The sequence below is a fragment of the Struthio camelus genome, chromosome 3 (assembly GCF_040807025.1).
Source record: "Struthio camelus isolate bStrCam1 chromosome 3, bStrCam1.hap1, whole genome shotgun sequence".
Lineage (NCBI taxonomy): Eukaryota > Metazoa > Chordata > Aves > Struthioniformes > Struthionidae > Struthio > Struthio camelus.
In genome coordinates, this window is record NC_090944.1 from 1715298 (window position 1) to 1734024 (window position 18727).

The 18727-nt window shown below is 49.5% G+C and overlaps 1 protein-coding gene across 1 annotated transcript in view; it reads left to right on the forward strand.

The window, feature by feature from the left end:
• The first annotated feature begins 6998 nt into the window (after positions 1–6998).
• Positions 6999–18727, forward strand: part of RAB10 (RAB10, member RAS oncogene family) — a 50306-nt gene continuing 38577 nt past the window's right edge. Inside the window, exon 1 of the mRNA XM_068936657.1 lies at positions 6999–7550. Coding sequence (XP_068792758.1) covers positions 7424–7550 — 127 coding nt within the window. The 5' untranslated portion in view covers positions 6999–7423. The remainder of the gene's footprint in view (positions 7551–18727) is intronic.

Consider the following 18727-nt stretch of genomic DNA (forward strand, 5'->3'; position numbering starts at 1 on the left):
GCTGCTCCCCCGGACGCGTGGGGTTCAGAGGTGGCTCCAGCCCGTTCCTTACGCTCTTAGGGTGAATTCCAGCAGTTCGGTGCTCATTTCGGTGCCTCTGGCATCGCTACGTAAAACCTCAAGAAATATCTTTTTTCCACACTCTAGCTTGTGATTCTGCTTCATTGTTAACATCACATTTATTTGATTTGTGTCACAATCCCCCGTCAATGCGGCAGTTTTGAAAGAGCCAGAAATGATGCCACCTGCTCTGGAGCACCTCTCACTGCTGTTGCTCTTGAACAGAGTAGCTTCACTGCCCTTTGCCTTCAGCTTATTTCAAGCATACTTACATCTCTTCTGCGGCCTCCTGTATCCTCTTGACAGCTGAAACTTATTTTGTGGTTAGGTCCTGCCTATATCTCTCTTTACTTGCGTTATTCCTCTCCAGTCATATGTTCTTGACTTCTCTTGTGTCATCCCTGTTTTTCGGTGCTGGCTCGCTGAAATGCTGGCAGCTTGTGAAGCAGCTGAATCTCTCACCAGACTGCTCCTCCCTCCTTTGCGCCAGAAGAGCCGTCGGGCGTTTGAGACGTCTTCCGGGGACCGCCGCTTTCCCGGCTCCTCCGGCCTCCCCATCGCGAGCAGCCGACCTGCAGCTCCTTGGCCACCCACGATCTGCGGAGCGGCGCTGCGACCGGCCGCGTGGGGCCGGCGCAGGAACGGCCGGGCGCTCTGAGCCCGCTGGAGGACGTAGTCCCCGCAGCTGCAGCTCCCAGATCCTGGGGTGAGCTGGGTCCCAGCGTCGCCTCCCGGCCCCTGCTTCGCTGCAGGGTCGGGAGGGCCCGTCCCATCCTGTCCCTCGGCTGCTAACCGTCCCTCCACCCTCCGCAGCACGTGCTGCACGCCCGTGGCTTGCCGGCGTCAGCAGCTTGCAGGCTCAGGGTGTTTAAGCACTCCGGCCCTTGATTATTTCCCTGAAAGTTGCTCGTCAGCTCGTCACCTGAATGAGGTGACGTTTGTTTCATTTCTTTTCTTTTGTTTATTTAGTTTAGTTTCTTTTGGTTTTGCCGCCCATCCTAGCCTCAGAGGGCAAACACCGCCCCGTTCAGGTGCCTTCTCTCCCTTGAGCATCTCCCTTCTGGGTGTCAGACACCTTTCGGTTTCTCTGTGAACTGGACAGACTCTGCCCCACCATACTGTTTCTGCAAAAGATACCTGGGCAAATAGTCTCCAGTTACTGCATGCTTGCTTTGGTTCCTTGCTGCTCTTGCAACAGGAACCAGCAGAAGAGCGAGGCTGCTGGTGCAAGTCCACATGGTACCACTCGGGTGGCTGAGGCTGCCCGGAGCAGAAAGAGCGACTCTGCCCAGTGGTGGGGCGGTGAAATGTCCTGGCTATGCTCAGCCGAGTCTGCAGTGAGCAGATATTTGATTCTACTCCCAGAGAGCTTGCAGCTCCTTCCTGATGTTCCCATGATGGATCGCTGCCACCGGCAACGTCCTGGGCCTCTTCTGCAGCGAGCGGGGCAGCTGCAGGCATTGCCACGGCCGCGGGCTCTCGATGCACTGCCAGTCCATCCCCTTGGGCTGAGAGATCAGCGGTGCTCTGGCTCTATCAGGAGACGTTTCTGACCACGATCTTAGCATTTGTAGAGTGACAGAGACCAAGGCAGCCTGCACCGCGCTCAGGAACTGCACGGGAAGGCAGTGGAAAGACAACTCCTCTAGCAGACCCTGAGAAGGCAACCGGGAATTGCTTAGGTAGCAGATTTACCCCACATGAAGAGGGAGGGAGTTAGAGGGGCAAGTGCAGCTTAAACTAAGCCTGGATTGAGGATGGATCAGTTTGCTGGCAGCTGACTCTTCTATAATTAGATGGTGGCTTCAGTGAGGGAGCCAGCTTGGAGCACAGAGCTCCAACGTCTTCCAGTCCTCAGTCGCATAATTAAAGGGAACCCTCCATTTTCCAAATGACTCTCAGATGCTTAAAACAGCAGGATGAATGATGAGGTGTATCTCCTGATGGACAAAAGATACTGCAAAGTGCTCCTTTTTCTGTAGGCACTTGGAGCTGCCCTTACAGGAGAAGAGTCTGAAATGCCCCAAGAGCTCAAGGTGGTATGAATCCTCCCTGGTGGGGCAGCGGTCAGAACATGGGGGACTAGCAGCTTGGTGGTAGCTTGTACCACTTTGGGGTTCACTGGTCACGCAAAAGGAGGACCGGAAAGAGTCGTGGCCTTGGCCAGCTTTGCCAGCTGCAGGGTTGCAACTGGCTCGCCCTGCGCTGCCCATGTCCCTTCCACGCACATGGGGTCCGTGACCCCCAAGCTGCATCCCGGCTCTGCCTCGACTCACCGTGACCTGGGATAACGTCAACGGCCGCTCATCTACCCGCGAGAGATCCTGCACCTCAGGGCTCTTCCCTGCACCCCCGTGACTGCTTTGGCTGCCCTGACCCACTTCTCTTCCCGCTGCTACTGCTCTGGGTGGCCCAGCTGGAGCCCTGCCGGTGGGGCTCGTGCAAGAGCCAGAGAGGAGAAGCAAGTGCCCCGGGCCGAGCCCAACAATCCCTTTTCCCAGCTCTGCTCTCGCCCCGGGGGACCTGAAAGAGGGGGTAAAGGGGCTGTTGGAAACCATTCGGGAAGCTCCAGGCTTTTATCTTGGATCTGGGTTTCAATAGATGTGGTGTGAGCAATGTCTGTAAGGCAACCAGATCAGCATCATTGCTCAGAGATTAAAGGATTTAATCATCTTCTGGCAAGATGTAATTTAAAGCAGCAGAGCGCTGGTGTCACAGCATCAAATAAATACACTGAGAAATTCCCACTCTTCCCCTGAGTTCCCTCCAAAGTTGTCTCTGAGCAGAATAAATCCCCAGCGGGTGTGGTGTGGGCCTTTCTCTCCGCCTTTCGTGGAGGTGCGCGTGAGGCCGAGCCCTAGGTAGGTCGCGGCGCGCTGCTGGCCGAGCTCTCGGCCCTGGCGCTTCCTTGCCGGAGGGGACTGCGCGCAGACCCGCGCCCGCCGCTGCGACCTGCTTTGGCGAAGGCTAGCCGGACTCGGCGCGGCCTTTGCATCCTTCCGGCCGTCTGTAAGCGCTGCAGAAGCGCCTCTGCTCCCGATACCGCGGCGAGGGAAGACGCTCCCCGTTTCAGAGCGACGCAGCTGCGCCGCTCGTTGCGCTCGCGCTGACTCTGCAGCGCAGCAGGGCTGGAGGGACAGATGGAGCAAGAGGCAGGGAAGTACGATCCGAGGGACAGCCAGCCGGGAAAAACCACAGCGCGCCAGCGGCCGTGGGAAGAGCCACCCTCAACACTGCTCTATCCTGCCACGAGCAAAACGTCTCTTTAGGAAACCACTAACGTCTGGCTAAGGCTGCTGCGGAGGTCAGCTGAAGGCAGTAGAAAGGCTGGGAGGGCTGGTGAGACATAACACGACATACAGAGGTACTTGTGAAAGGGAAAAGCAGCATGTAGCCACCACGCTCGGGCTCTCCTGGATTTCGGATCACCTCGTACTTTCCCTTCTCAGGAATTCATCTTTCCGATTTTGTAGCTCATTTCGTATTTTTGGCACCTCCAAAGGTGCCTCAGAAAACGTGACCAGCTCTCAAATATAGTTCAATAATTATTCTTTGTTTTCCTTGTCTCCCTGCCTTAGCAAATAAATAAATAAATAAATAAATAAATAAATAAATAAATAAATGAATAAAAAGGCAGCTGAAGGCTGCATTTGTCTTTGGCCTGGAGGTTATTGGTATTGTGCATGCTGGAGTTGAGTGCTCCTGAGCAGCGGCTGCTCTGGCACCCAGGGTGCTCCGAAGCGCAGATCCTGCTGCAGTGACCTCTGCTAAGAGCAGAACGTCGCATGGCCACCTGCAGAGCAATTTCCACTCCCTTTCTCTTCCTCCTCGGACAATAGGCCGAATATCTGGGGCTGCTGCTGCCAGCTCCAGAAGGACTCTTGTCCTTACGGAAGTGTTTCTGTTCCAGAAACTCCTGAAGTGTTGGGAGCTGAAGGTGATGTGGGCGCTGGGTTACTGCAGGGTTACTGGGTTCCTGCTGCTGCCCTGTTACTTGGAGACTGTCCTGGAGGGCTCCTCAACAGCTCATACCTCAGGGTGAGGAACAGGGACCAGAAACGGCGCGAACCAGACCCCCTTCAGACTACCTGACCCGTGTCTGTGGTGGAGCAGCGGAGACACTGTCCCTGCCTTAGCCGGGGGGAGCAGTTGGAAAAAATGAAGCTCTTTGCTAAGGCAGTGGGGTTGGTGATGCCTCCTGGATGACCAAGATCTTTTCCCCACTTGCACGCTCCAAGGGCTAGGCCCTGCCGTGCGAGAGGAGCTGACTAACCAGCAAGCCTAGCATGTTGCAGCTTTCCTCGGGCAAAGCTCCCCAAATTTAAATATCATGCACAGCTTGCTCGTGATTCACTTTTCCCCTCCCCACGGCAGGATCTGAGGTGCGTGCGTCTGCGACGCAGCGTTGCAATCTCGGCCGTTCAGCGGTTCCTGGCAAGTGGGCTCCTACAGCTGGAAAGAGGCTGCCAGGTTGTGCTGGCTCTCACTTTCCACTAAATTCTTCCCAACTTTGGTAATTATCCCTTGCCACCTCAGATCGGTGCCCTGATGCAGGATATCTCCAAGTCTGCTAGCCTGGCAGTGAGGGTCTTCTGACCAAGAGTCACCGAGCAATCACAAAGCCAGGATGTCCTTGTCCTTGGCAGGGTGTCTCCTGTAGGACCGACTCCCTTCGCGGATAACATTTGGTGCCAGGGCCAGCGTTAGATGTCAGAGACCGCTCCATTTTGTCTGCAGTGGGATATGCATGACTTCATATTACTTCCTCTCTATTATCTTAAAAGATAAACGTCTTTTAACTTAATTACAAGCTCCTTAGGGCAAACGATTATTATAAATGTCGGTGCAAACATCTAGCAATGAGCTGGTACTAATTGGAGACTAACTGTAAGACGTCTGCCCGTGGATTCCCTGCTACCTACCTGCGGCAGCGTCTCCTGCGGAGTTCTCCATGGATACTGGCTTTCTTCCCCAGATCTGTTCGATTGCATGCAGGAAGTATTTTGCATGGCGCTCTTAAACTGATCTATCAAAGTGCTAAAATTAAACCTTTTTGTGAAGCTGTAAACTCCTGTCCTATCTGCCGTGTCTTTACTTAAAAGCTCCAACTCCTGGAGATAACTGAGCGAGTTCAAGGCTTCTTGAGAAAGAGGTTTGAACATCCTGAGCGCCCAGGTGGCCACGGCGAACTGTTTGCCCTTCTTGCTGGTGGTGCGATCCGTCCGCGGCCAAACACCTTCGGGTGCTCGAGGCGCCGGGGCTCTCCGGGGAGGTCGACGCTCCGAGTGCCGCCGTCCCATCCTCTTGCGTTTGTTCCTGATTTCTGGCAGCGCTTGAACGAGACCGAATGAAAATCTCCTTTGTTACAGTGCCTGGCTCCAGCTATCTATAGGAGCTACTAAACGTCCGCCTTTTTGGGGGGTGGGGGACTGCTGGCAGAGAGGGCCCCCCAAGCGGCGGTGCCCCAGCCCTCGACAGCCCCCAGCGCCACCGCAGGCGAGGTGGACCCGGGTCGGCGTGGGGGGGGGCCGTGGGGCTCCAGCCTCCACCTGAGGGGGCTTTGCAGGCCCTGGGGCCTGCTCGGGGCTGCGGCCTGTCCCGGAGGGGGGCTGGTGGTCCCAGGCTGTCCATGGCGGGGGGGGTGACAGGGCCGTTGCCGACCCTGAGGGGTGACGAGGCCGTCGCCGTCCCCGGGGGGGGGGGGTGGCGAGGCCGTTGCCGACCCTGAGGGGTGACGAGGCCGTCGCCGTCCCCGGGGGGGGGGGGTGGCGAGGCCGTTGCCGACCCTGAGGGGTGACGAGGCCGTTGCCGTCCCCGGGGGGGGGGTGGCGAGGCCGTTGCCGACCCTGAGGGGTGACGAGGCCGTTGCCGTCCCCGGGGGGGGGGGGTGACGAGGCCGTTGCCGACCCTGAGGGGTGACGAGGCCGTTGCCGTCCCCGGGGGGGGGTGACGAGGCCGTTGCCGACCCTGAGGGGTGACGAGGCCGTTGCCGTCCCCGGAGGGGGGGGTGGCGAGGCCGTTGCCGACCCTGAGGGGTGACGAGGCCGTCGCCGTCCCCGGGGGGGGGGTGGCGAGGCCGTTGCCGACCCTGAGGGGTGACGAGGCCGTCGCCGTCCCCGGGGGGGGGGTGACGAGGCCGTTGCCGACCCTGAGGGGTGACGAGGCCGTTGCCGTCCCCGGGGGGGGGGGTGGCGAGGCCGTTGCCGACCCTGAGGGGTGACGAGGCCGTTGCCGTCCCCGGGGGGGGGGTGACGAGGCCGTTGCCGACCCTGAGGGGTGACGAGGCCGTTGCCGTCCCCGGGGGGGGGGGGGTGACGAGGCCGTTGCCGACCCTGAGGGGTGACGAGGCCGTTGCCGTCCCCGGGGGGGGGGTGACGAGGCCGTTGCCGACCCTGAGGGGTGACGAGGCCGTTGCCGTCCCCGGGGGGGGGGGGGCGGCAGGACCCCGCCCCCTGCGCGAGGCCCCCCGCGGCTCCCCCCCCCCCGTCCCCCGCCGCCAGGGGGCGGCTCCCGCTCCTCGCCCTCGCTGACGTCACCCCCCCCGCGCTGCGCTGCGCTGCCCCACCCCGCCTCCTGTTCCGAGGCCGAGGGGAGATTGGCAGGCGGGTTCGCCCAATGGGAGCGCGGCGAGCGGGGCGGGAGCTGGGGAAGGGAGGGGAGGCGGGACTTCCGTGACGCGGCCGCTCGGCCGAGGTGAGGGGGGCGGGGGCGGCCGCGCCTTGAAAGCCCCGCCCCCGCGGCGCGGGCGGTGGCGAGCGCGCTGGCGTCACGGCGGGGCGCGCCGCCCGCTTCCTCCAGCCCTTTGCCACGGCGGGGAGGGGAGGAGCGTGCAGCCGTGCTGACGTCAGGGCGGGCGGGCGCGCGCGCGCACCCTCCCGCCCGCCTCACCCCTTCCCCCCCCCCCCCCTCTCCCCGGCGGCGCCATGACGCGGCGCGCGCGCCTGGCCCCCCTCCCCCCGCCTGGCGGCCTGCGCGTTTAACGAGCGGCGCGCGCAGCCCGCGGAGCGTCTGTGAGGAGCCGCCGCCGCCGCCGTTGCCGCCGCCGCCGCCGCCCGGGGGGGGGGGGGGAGCCGGGCCGAGCCGGGTCGCGCCGCGGGGTTATGAGGCCGAGCGCCGCCGTCGCCTCCCCGTGAGGAGCAACGAGCCGTCGGCAGGCGCGGGAAGCCATTTTGTAGCCCCCACCTCCCCCTCCGCTCCTGCTCCTTCGCCGCCGCGGTCGCGGCCGGTGTTGCCGGCCGGGGTAGGCGGGCAGGCCCGCGGCGGGGGCGCCCCGTGAGGGAGGGAGGGAAGGAAGGAAGGAAGGCGGGCGGGCGGCGAGGGGGAGGGGGGCCGGAGCGGGCGGTGGCGGCCGCCGCGCCTCCCCATGGCGAAGAAAACCTACGACCTGCTGTTCAAGCTGCTGCTCATCGGGGACTCGGGGGTCGGCAAGACCTGCGTGCTCTTCCGCTTCTCCGACGATGCCTTCAACACCACCTTCATCTCCACCATCGGTGAGCGGTCGCCGCCCTTCCCTTCCCTTCCCCCCCCCAACCTCCCCGCGGGAACATGGCCTCCGTGGCGTGGGGCCCCCGCTGGAGCCCCCAGCCCAGCCCCGGCGGGTTCAGCGAGGCCTGCCCTGCCCCGGGGCTTGGCGCATTCCTGCTCTCTTGCTCGTCACACGGCTTTTTTTTCTTTTTCCCTTTTTTCCCTTCCCCCCCCCCCCTTTGACTCCTTTTATTCTCAGTCAAGTCTGGTGGCAGCCCCCGCGTCGGAGCGTCCCCGCGGGTCCCCAGGGACCCCTGTCCCCACCCCTTCGCCTTCTTGCTGTTTACATAAAACCCTTGGAGAGCTGGCTGCCCTGGTCACGCCCGACACCGGCTTCGCCTTTGCTGCAGGGAGAAATGACTTGATTTCTCGACGTGCTCCAGCACAGCAGTTTTCGCTGCTGTCAGTGACCCTGGGTGACCCTCTCTTCCCCTACCTTGGGGGTTGTGTTGGCAGCTTGTCTCCCACACTGTCTCTGCCAGTTAGAGCGAGGACCCACCTGGCTCCTTCCGTCACTAGTTAATCTCTAGCCCCCTGTGCCTGTGAGGGAGGTGGGGTTGCCATCCTTGCACGGTATCTTCATCGCTGTTGATGTGGCTGGGCAGGAATGGTTGCACTTGTGGGTGGGGTCTGCTTTCTCGCATACCCTACAAAGCTGTCCGTCCTTCCTCTGCAAGTGAGCTGCTGGGGCTTCTGTCAAAACTCACTGTTGCCCTTTATTTGCGTGCAGCTCCTCCCTAAAGCAGTCGCTTTAACATCGTGAACGAAGGCTGTGTATTTTCATAACTTTCCTTTCTCCATTTAATCTGCGCTTTTAGAAGTACCTAATGTCCTTTCTCCCCAGGTTTATCATAAAGGCTTTTTTCTTTTCTTTTTTTCCCCTTCCTCTTTGCCTGAACACCATCTTGTTTTGCAGATCCAGAGTTCAGGCCAGCAACTTCTAACCTTATCGGTGACTGACTGTAACAATTGAATAGAATTAACGCCTCAGCTATATCTTGCAGTACTCCTTGGTGTAATGTGTGCAGACACCTACTGCACATCTGAAAATTTCAGGTGTTTCAGTTTGAATTGGATCTGACTTTTTTGTGTTTAATGTAAATGCTTTAGGTGACTGGCAGTGCAGCTGTTCACCTAGGGCAGGAGATAATTAAGTGTCAATGTAAATCCTAGTGCCAGAGTTTGTTGCTGGCCACTCCTGTGCACTTCTTCATGTGGAAATGTGGCCCTGCAAATGCTGCAGCTCAGACTACAAGTCAAGACATAAAAAGGCACTCTTAGGCAAGCCTTCCGTAATTTGAAGTAAAACAAAGTATAATCTGAGCTTTAAGGGCAACTAACTGTCAAGAAGTAGTTATTGCCTAATAATGTCTTTGGGCCTCAACTCAGAGCTTTGTTCGGGAGTTATTAATTGTTTTAGGGTGTAGGGGGATTTCAGTTGCTGAAGTTCTTAATCTTGCCTCCTAACATCTCAACTTGACTATTAAAGGCTGTGTTTGTTTTGCTGTAGGGGCCATAGTTAAATTCCTTACTGCTTCACAAATTCTGGCCTAGTACGCATGATGTTTGTTACTTTCTGAGCTTGCTCTGAAGGTTTTTTAATTATCAAAGCTAGAAGTAGTCAACATCTTAGTTAAGAAGTTGGTGGTTATATGGTGGCTCTTGCTTCACAGAACTTATTTTTAGTGTTCAGTGATTTTTAGTAATTACTTCTTGGTCTACATCACTCTGCAGTTATTAAGTTTTCAAGCAGAATATCATCAAGCTGAGTAGCAAATGTGCATGTGCACAATTCGGAGGCGTTTCAGAACGGCTGAGCCAATTTAGACCAGTAGGTATTTCTGAAATACATAAAAGAAATGCTGTTTGTAGAGCAAGTACTCTAGAAGGCAGATAAGTTTTATTACTAAATGGCTAGTTACAGTAGCTATGAACAACACCGGGTGATGGATTGGTGAGTCAGAGAATGTCAATTTTTAAACTTCAGAGTGAAGTTTAGCAGATTGTGGGGAGGCAAATAGGCTTCCCATGTGGTGCTGAATTCAAAGTCTGCTTAATATTTCTTCCTTGTTACTTCTGCACGTGATTGTTTAATGAGAAAACATGGTGTGGAGGTGGTTTGTGCAAACAAGATCTATCTATTAGCTTAAAAAAAGTGGAGGCAGCCCATTCATCGGGGGAAAAATCTTGAACCCCTGATACAGGGTAAGACACCTGTCCTCTTAGTTCTAACTCTTTTGAGTGCTGCATTGTTGCAAAAAAGTGGCTGAGGAATAATCTGTCTGGGGGGAAAAAAAAGGGGTTATCTCAAGCTAACACTTCTAATTATAGTTCTTAGGTTTTCTCAGAATTTCTTCTGTTGGTCAGTGCCAGTGCTGCACCAATGGCAATGGCAGTCCACTAATGTGTGAATCCCCCTAAGAAGGGGTTTTGTGTGACAGCAACTGTTTTGGCAACTCCTGCTGCAATAGCTGCAACAGTTATGCTAGTTCTGTGGCTGCAACATAAGACTTTCAGGAGAAAACTCAGGTGGAGTCTTTGACCTGTGGCAACAAGGAAATACTATTTCCAAATCATTTGTGTACACAGTAGATGACATTGAAGGTGACTGGCTTATTGGCTGAATCTCTCCTTATATTTAAAGAAAAAAATCTTGGTGGCTTGTTAGCTCTGATTCATGTTTCTGTGTTTACTCTGAGCTCCACCAAGAACCTGAGATAGTCAAGTGTGTAAAATGTACTGTGTTCTTGAAGGCTGTAAGCAGGGACTATTTTAGTCTTTATAGTGAAACATGAGTCTCAAAGAATGCTGAAACTTTTATGTATATATAAAAGATGGGGGGGGGAAATGTGTTTTAATTCTATGAAAGCAAAGGCTTGTCTGCGTATGTAAGTGAAGATGCAAAAATCTGCATTTCTAGTTCACATCAGTAACTCATTTACACTTACTTGTGTCTTTACATGTCTTAAGAACTGATAAAGCATGATGAATGGTAGCAGTTTGGATATAACTTGCTATACTTGTAATTTGGTATACTCTCTTTAACAGTTGACTTTGAATCACTTCAGTCTAATATTTCCTGCTAAAACAGCAGTTAGGCTTTTGGATGTGATGATGAGCATGTGTGAATGATTTCATTACCCTGTCTAGAGGTACTATAAATAATCCAGATGGCCCTTCTGCAAGAATCTCTAAGTCATCATAACCTCCTTGAATAGAGCAGGAGCCTTATCCTCAAATGCTATATTGTTTGTTGTTTTTTAAGTAGAAAGTGAATAAATTATAGAAGACTTAGTCTATAGCCAGCCATGGCTTCAGTAACTCTGGTGCAAAAATAACTTTTTAAAATATTTTTAACATATCAAGTTGATGATAGTTTGAAGAGAATCATCGAAAAAAAGGCTTGTCAAAACTCTGCATACACCCTGTGAAACTGTCTAGGGTCAACAGATAGTGTGAGTCTTTGCTTCCTGCTCATGAGGAGGTAGAAACGGCTATTCTTGCAAGGATGTCAGTGTCTATAAAAATTTTAATGTCAAAATTGAAATCAAGCACATAATTGCTATTGTTTGACTAAGTAAAATGCAGATTAGTAAGATGAGTCACAAAGTGTTTTTCCATGAAATCTGGCTACCTCTAGTAGTATGCTCAAGAGAACAAAGCATATGTAATTCTTTGGAGAGCCCCTCTAAATACTGTTGATTTATTTAGCTAAGCTTTTTTGTGAATCTTGACCCATACTGAAGGTATAGTATGTTCTATGTGTCTGTTCATTAAATTCTGTTATGAGTTGCAGTCAGCCGAAGTGACTCCAAATCCAAAGAGAAATGGAGAAAAAACAATATGCTTTCAGGTTTGATTCCTGCATATCTTATTTTGAACACAGAAAAGTCTTTAGGATAAAGTTGTTTTTAGGAGTGTACAAAACTGTTCTGTTTTAAATGCAAGGATACATTAAACTGCTATCCTACAGAATTGTAATTTTATCACTTTCTTATTACTCAGCCTTCGGTTAGAGGTGACTTTTGAGTTGTTAAGCACTTACTTGGAATTGTTGTATGTCGGTACATTTAAGTAGCGAAATTTAAAACAGGTTGTCAGATATCAGAACTAGTAAATATAACAGGCAAACCTCTTCTTGCATCTTGTGATTATTCGAATGCCCATGATTGTGATAGATCAATATTAGGAAGAAAAGAGTCTCAGAATGGGGAAAACTTGGTAGGTCATGGAAACACCAACTAAGCAGAAGTTACATTCTGGAGTGTGGGAAAAGCTTTTAGCTGCGTGGTGGGTGTGCTGAAGTTTGGAAAACAATAAAGAGTTTCTAGAGTCCAGAAAAAAAGAATATTGCCTCTCATGTTGGCTGTACTCTTTTGCTGTTTCCCTGTATTCCTTTTCTGTGTCTGTCTCTTGACTCTAGATTGTAAGCTTCTAGGAGCAGCAGCCACCTTCTAGTTTTTATACTGTGCCCAGGCTGTTAATTCAGTGCATATCTGATTCCTGGAATGGGGCAGGTAAATCAAAAAAACTATTATTCACTCATTTCCAAAACACGGGGTCTAGAAACCATCAAACAGCACGAGATGCAGAAATAAGTTAATGTGTATGTAGTTGTGCTGTAAAACTTCCTGTCACGGGAGCTTTTGGAGGCCAGGATTTAAATGGGTTCAGAAAGATAGTAGAAAATTAGTCCAAAGTAGATCCATTGGTGTCTATTGAAGATGATGATCTAGATGCAGTCTTGAGCTTGGAAAATCCCCTCTACGGTTGATTGCTGGAGGTTGAGCAAGTATTCTGAGGCCTGGAGATGGTGGTTCTCACCTCTCTCTGCTGTGGACACATGAGAGAAACGTTGCAGAGCTAATTGGGCTTACAGTTTCATAAGGTATGGTTGAGCACTTCTTTAATCTAGGGCTGTGGATAGGCAATGAACAGTAGTTTTGCTTGTGTGTGCTTTACGCAGTTTGTCAGAAGTGTTTAGATGGAGGTGAACAGCTGGGGGACTGACCTGAATGGAAACTTGTTTTAAATGTAGTTATTTTTCAGCTAAGTAGGATCAGTTCCCTGATCTGGCTTCTTATTTGGCCTTATAAATCTATAGTGACAGAGTGCATAGGGCAGCTGGGGACAGGGAGACCTCTGAAGAGGCGGTATTCATACTGAGTGGTTATTTGTGAAAATTCAATTTAGAATTGCTGTCTCATGATACAAAGCACTTGACAGCAGCACCAGTGTCTAGTGTTCCCTTCCTCCTTTCCCTTCTCCCTGTCCCCACTACAAAACAAAGCCCTGAATAGTGTTTATTCCTGTCCCCACGGTGGTGCTGTCTCTGCCTCGAGGTCAAAAAGAATCCAAGGGTGAGAATGCTGCTGAACTGCTCATTCACACATATACCTCTACAGTAGCAACATAAGAAGGCCTGCAGTTTTGTTTTCTGTTTGTCCTTGTGCTGAGGTGCTGTTTATGTTCAACTGAAACTAATAGGCAGCCGTTACCTAAATGTGCTGAGCATGATCAAGGGATGTGCAAATGAATGGGAAGGAGTGTGTGGAGGGTGCCTGCTCATGGAGGTTGGCTGCTCTAATTAAGCCACGATTGTGTCCAGGAGGAGAGTGAGCTGTCACTTCAACAGAAAGTGGTGAAGATAATGAATGAAGTCTCTGAACTTGAAACACTTTATCCCTAGAAAATGTCAGCGAGCAGGCCTGTACCATCTTGTGACAGACTGTCCATATAATCCACAATCTGATCTTGAATTTTACAAAGCCAAGCGAAATGCCTGTTGACATTGGTAGAACTTGCTGAGGAACTAATAAGCGGGGATATAGCTTTCACTTAGAAACAAAGCACTTTGTTCCTTAGTGCCTTGTTGAGTGATGAGCACAACTGTAGGGGAGGAGGGAGTATTTCTCCTCTAGGCATTTTGATCTACCTCTTCTGAAAGAATTTTTTTTTATTCCCCTCTTATTTTAGGGATGAGAAAATGCTTGATCTTTTCTATCCTTAAAGTTGATATTTAACTAGGGAATCAGACTGAGAGTTGATTGATAAATACACAATCAGGGATAGAAAAAAATTTCCCAACTTGAAGCTTTTTTTTTTTAAGCTTGTGTTAAGCAGAGGTTGCTGCCTCTAGTCCAGAGATGTTAAATATGTGGGGTTTTGTCTTGGCAGGCCACGCTCATTGTACCTGCTCCTCGCAGCCCTTGGAGCAGTGTGGGCTGGCTCAACTGTTCTGATGGCAACAGCTTGCTCTTGTCCTCGCTCTCTCTGGAGCTGTGGAAGGGCAGCATGTTCTTGCCTGTTCCTTGTGTCGTGGAGGAAGAGCTGAAGATTCACAGGAAGGGTGGCAGCTGCAAGCAGGCTGCTCCTGCCAGAACGCTTTATCCTGCCTGGAACTGAGAAATGCCCAGGAATGAAATTGGCTGAGAATGGGTTGCATTAATTTCTTTGGCAGCAACAGCCTGCTCCTGTTAAGTGACCTTCTGATGACATGTGGAGAAGGGTTTCTCTCAGTGTTGATTTTGTGTAGTCCTCACGAGGAGGACATGGTAAGGTACTTCAAAATTGTTCTGTGAAGAAAGGGGCTTTTTCAAACTTCTGGTGCTGTGGGAATTCCCTGTCTAGCACTGGGGAAATATGAGAGACTTGCAGCTGGAACTAGTGCTGCTACAAGTTTTCTTGAATGTTTAGTGTTTCAGTACAGCTGGATTGTGTGGGTTTTCTTCTGTGTGGGTTCAACTAGAAGTCTTTGCATATTTTTGTTCCTTTCTGTAGTTAACCTTGAGGCTTTTTCACTGAGATTGACTGTTGTGCTGCAGGAGCTTGGAGAAATACCAGGTTGAGTAGTTTCTCTCACTTCCTACAGGTTATTTAATGCTATTTGAGAAAGGCCTGCTCCCTTGATTGCTCTTTATATACACAATAGGTATACTGACATTCATACTTGCAGAACTTTTTCCTGGCGGTAGTTATTTAAACTATTATTTTTATTTGTATTCAGGCTGATGGTTGGCTATACAGATACCATATATGCTGGAGCGTTTGTTGGAATGGGGAAGAATATGGGGAGCAGTCTCCTCCAAATAATGTGAATCTGGTATGATGTACCAGGAGTTCCTTTAAGTACTGAAGTCTGACAGGACTATAATCAAAATTGTCCTTAGTAGGAGGCAGTCTTGGTCCAAGATCTGAGCTTCAGAACCTTTAAAAGAGGTGGTTGCTAAGATGGGAAATGCTGCGATCACTTCAGGGGTTCATGCATTTTAGGTTGGGTTAAGATACCGCTTACTTGCCTGTCCTTGGATTTGCAAGGATTTCAGAAAGCTCATCAAAGCTGGTCTTGTCAGATCTTTGTCTCATCTGTGGCATATCAGATCCAGCTCTTGTTTCTGTTTCATTGTGGCAGCATTTACTCACCAATGTGCACCTGGTCGTGAATAAAATCCTTTCTGCTGAGAAGATTGTGTCTTGGTTAATGCTGGTCTCACCAATATTTGAGTCTTCTAAAGTAATGATGATTCATTTTTACTTCAGGGGTTCAGTCATCTGGGCATATATATTACTGTACTAATGCTTGGCAGTCACTGACGTACCACGTGTTGTCTTCCCAGCCTCCCTCCCTTCTAACCACAGTAAATGTTAACTGTTCTTTCTCCCTACAGAGCCTCAGCAGCAGCTGACTTCCTTGTAGTTAACTAATTTGATTTCTTTCACTACTTTTTAAACAAGTTTTACTATTGCAGATCTATAGTAAATATGTCTGACCTTCCATATTAAAAAAAGAGTTGTATACCTTGGTTGCAGTAGCCAGATATTCCTGGCTGCTTTAGCCAGCAATCTTAATTTCACATATTCCAAAAGCTTGCTGAAGTTCCAGTCTTATCCTCTTTCTTTCCATTTCTGAAATGGGATTCATCTAGCATAACTAGCTGCTGTTAAAAGTTGAACTGTCAACATGGGATGGGAGAGGAAGAGTAATTCCATCCATCTTAAGACAGCAGTATTTATTTCTCTGTCACTTAAGCTACACATCTAAGCTTCCTCTAAAACATAGCTGTCTAATTGTTGTTGGTTAAATGAATCCGACTAATGCATCTGTTTCATTGACCAGGCTCTGAAATGCTTTCATCTCAAACTAACTATTTAATCTTGCTGATAAACAACAACATGCTTTTGAGCAGTTACTCAGGTTTCTGGCAAAAACAAAGATACTACTGGCTAGTGTTTTGGGTTTTCCACTTAATGTTGGTGTATGGGACAGCACGGACCAGAAATGCGAGTTCTCTGAAAAATCTGCTACTTCTCATTCTCTGCTTAGTGAACAGGAAAGTGAAAGTTTGCACAAAAGAGGGCTCAAACTGTGAGGCAGTGTTAAGACTGCTAGAGTCTGCTCAGTCATGGTGGTAGAGTGTCACAGGGCATGTTTTCCAGTGCTGGCTACAGTGGTTGCCCCAATATGTTTTAGACCTTGATCCATATAGAGAATTGGGAGGATGCGCCTGTCCCAGCTCAGGCACCAGGCGTTCCCTGGGGTCTCTCCAAGGCTGATGCTGAAGGCAAGAGGCAGTGGATGCAGGTTGCTGCAAGGAAAAATCTGACTGGCTATTAGGAAAAACTTTTACTGTGAGGGCAGTCTGAATCTGGAAGAGGAATGCAGGGAGGTGGTGGAATTGCTGTCCTTGGGGGTAACAAAAATTTGCCCAGAGAAGACTCTGAGCAACCTGACTTAGTGTGTCCCTGCTTTGGGTAGAGTTTTTGAAGCAGATACTCCATACGCGATGGTCTGTCAGTCTGTGACTTGGCTCTGGGTGCCAGCACAGGACCTGGGTGGGAGTTGGTCAGAATTCCCAGTGTGTTTCAGAGCTGCTGCTGGATACAACAAAAGCACTATAGTCTGAAGAGATTGCTTTTGGAAGTCTGAAGTACTTCTTTTGATCTTCAGAGGTTTAGATAAGGGCTACCAGCTTTTACAGAGCTTCTAACAAAATAGTTTTCCAAGAGGCAGAGAAAACCACTGATAAAGAAGGCATGTGATGTCTTGCTCAGAGCAAATTAAGGTGTTCCTCATCTAGCATTTGCAGGAGCTTCAGCACTGCTGCCAAACTCTTAAGTAGGTGCTTCTTTGGTCAGGTTTGCTGTCAGCATTTTTAGGTCCAAACACTGTAACTGATGGTGCAGCTGAGGCTTCAGTTTGTTTGCATAGCTGAGTCCAGTTATTGTTAAAGCTCCTCTTTAGACCGAATTCTTTCCGTGTAAATCCTAATGTCATTTTCTAACATAGTCCCTTCTGATGTCATAGTTGGATGCTTAGCTCCAGAGTAGATATGGGGTGTACAGAGTTGTTATAGGTTTTCTGCTGAGACAGGATAGGTAACTATGTGACTGTTCTTAGTTCCTTTCAATGCAAAGTAAAATGGGTTTATTGCAATGGAATTGAAACCTGGAATCTCTGCAGCTGTGGATCTGTCCTAATCATCTTGAGGCACAATACTTAAGTATTTGCAAGGAACTAGCTTGAGGCTTTTTTCTTTTTGCAGATGAGGTATAACTTAACCTTACAGCAGCATACAGTAAACTAAAGGAATCCAAACAAGTCTTATGGTCTCTGGTGCTGTCTTGGGAGAGGCTGATGTTTTGGAGTAGCAGTAACTTTTGATTCTAGGCAGTATAGATAAGTTGCTGAGGTGTGGTGTAGCATTCTTCCTCCTCTCCTTTTTTTTCTGCTCCCTTTTTGAAGGTACATAATTCCTATTTCTCAGGGTTCCTAATTCCTTTCTGTGTTCGGTTTGAGCATAGCAGTAAAGATGTATCAGTAATAGCTACTGGAGATGATAAAAACTTTCTGACAAATGTGCTTCTGAGTAATATTGCAGTGATAGGCTTTATTTTTGATTCAAGCCTTTTTTTTTTTACTTCTAATTAGCTTGGCAAACCCTACTGTTCACCTTCCTCTCTGGAAAGTTTTGATAAGAGGTTGATAGAAACATGGCATGGTATTTGATCTTGCCCCAGGGTACAGCAATAGAAGCAGCAGCCTTTCATGGTCAAACTGTGCCATATAACTCTGGTGCTGGGAGCAGAATTGTCTTGTAGATTTCTAAATCTTGATTTAAACCAAGTATTAATACCTGCCATACCTCATAGTGTATGAAGACTTTTGTTTCTTGAGGCTGAAATGTTCATAAAGCTTTTTGTTTGAATGTATATGTATAAGCTGATACTCGCTAGCATCCTAAATTTTATGGCAACTGCTTCAGTTAAGTACATACTGAACTGTACTGGTGTAGTGCAAGCAATGAGACTTCCAAGTTGAACATACCATATTTAACATTAGACGCAATGCCATTCTTTGGAGTCTGTATAGGAAATAACAGGTGTATTTTTAACCAACAATTCTGTATTGAAAATCTTACACAGAAAGGACTGGGTCACCGCTGGTCTCCAACCCTGTCATAAAAGGGCACGATGCTTCCAGATTGCAGTGCTTGCTACTTCACTAATATTAATGCATCTCTAATATAAGCAATACACTTCACTTACTGCTGTAGTATAGTTTAAGTAGCTTGAGTTAGGGTACTCTTATAAACTAATATTAACACTTACTATTTATAACTGAAGAAAAACAAACCTACTGATTTTTCCAGCAGTAAGTATCACTTACAAGCACATACACTCCTTGTAGGCAGTTGGAAAAGGCAGCTGTTAGACTGCTTCCCTGGAGAAAACACTTAAAACTTCAAATACAGCAACTTACTGCCCCCTCCCCCCTAACTACATTGACTTAAAAATCTTTGAAAGACTTTAATACTTTACATGTTTTATAATCTCTACAAGTGTTTGTCTCAAATATTGATGATATGATTGTATCATGCGAACAAACATCAAAATCTATTTGATGGAAATGATTGGAGAATTTCTGGCTCTTCAACTTTGCTGCTAAATGTTTGAAATACCTGTGACACCTATGTTTGTGTCAGTGTGTTTAAGTGTCTTTCATTAGCTGTTGTGGCTGAAACTAATCAAATATAGGTCAGTAGGTTGTGCTGAAAGCATATCTTCCACAAAATTGTTTAGTCTGAAAAGAGCAAGTGATGGTCTCGTTACTTTCTTCTTTAACAGTAAGGATTATTAATTACTT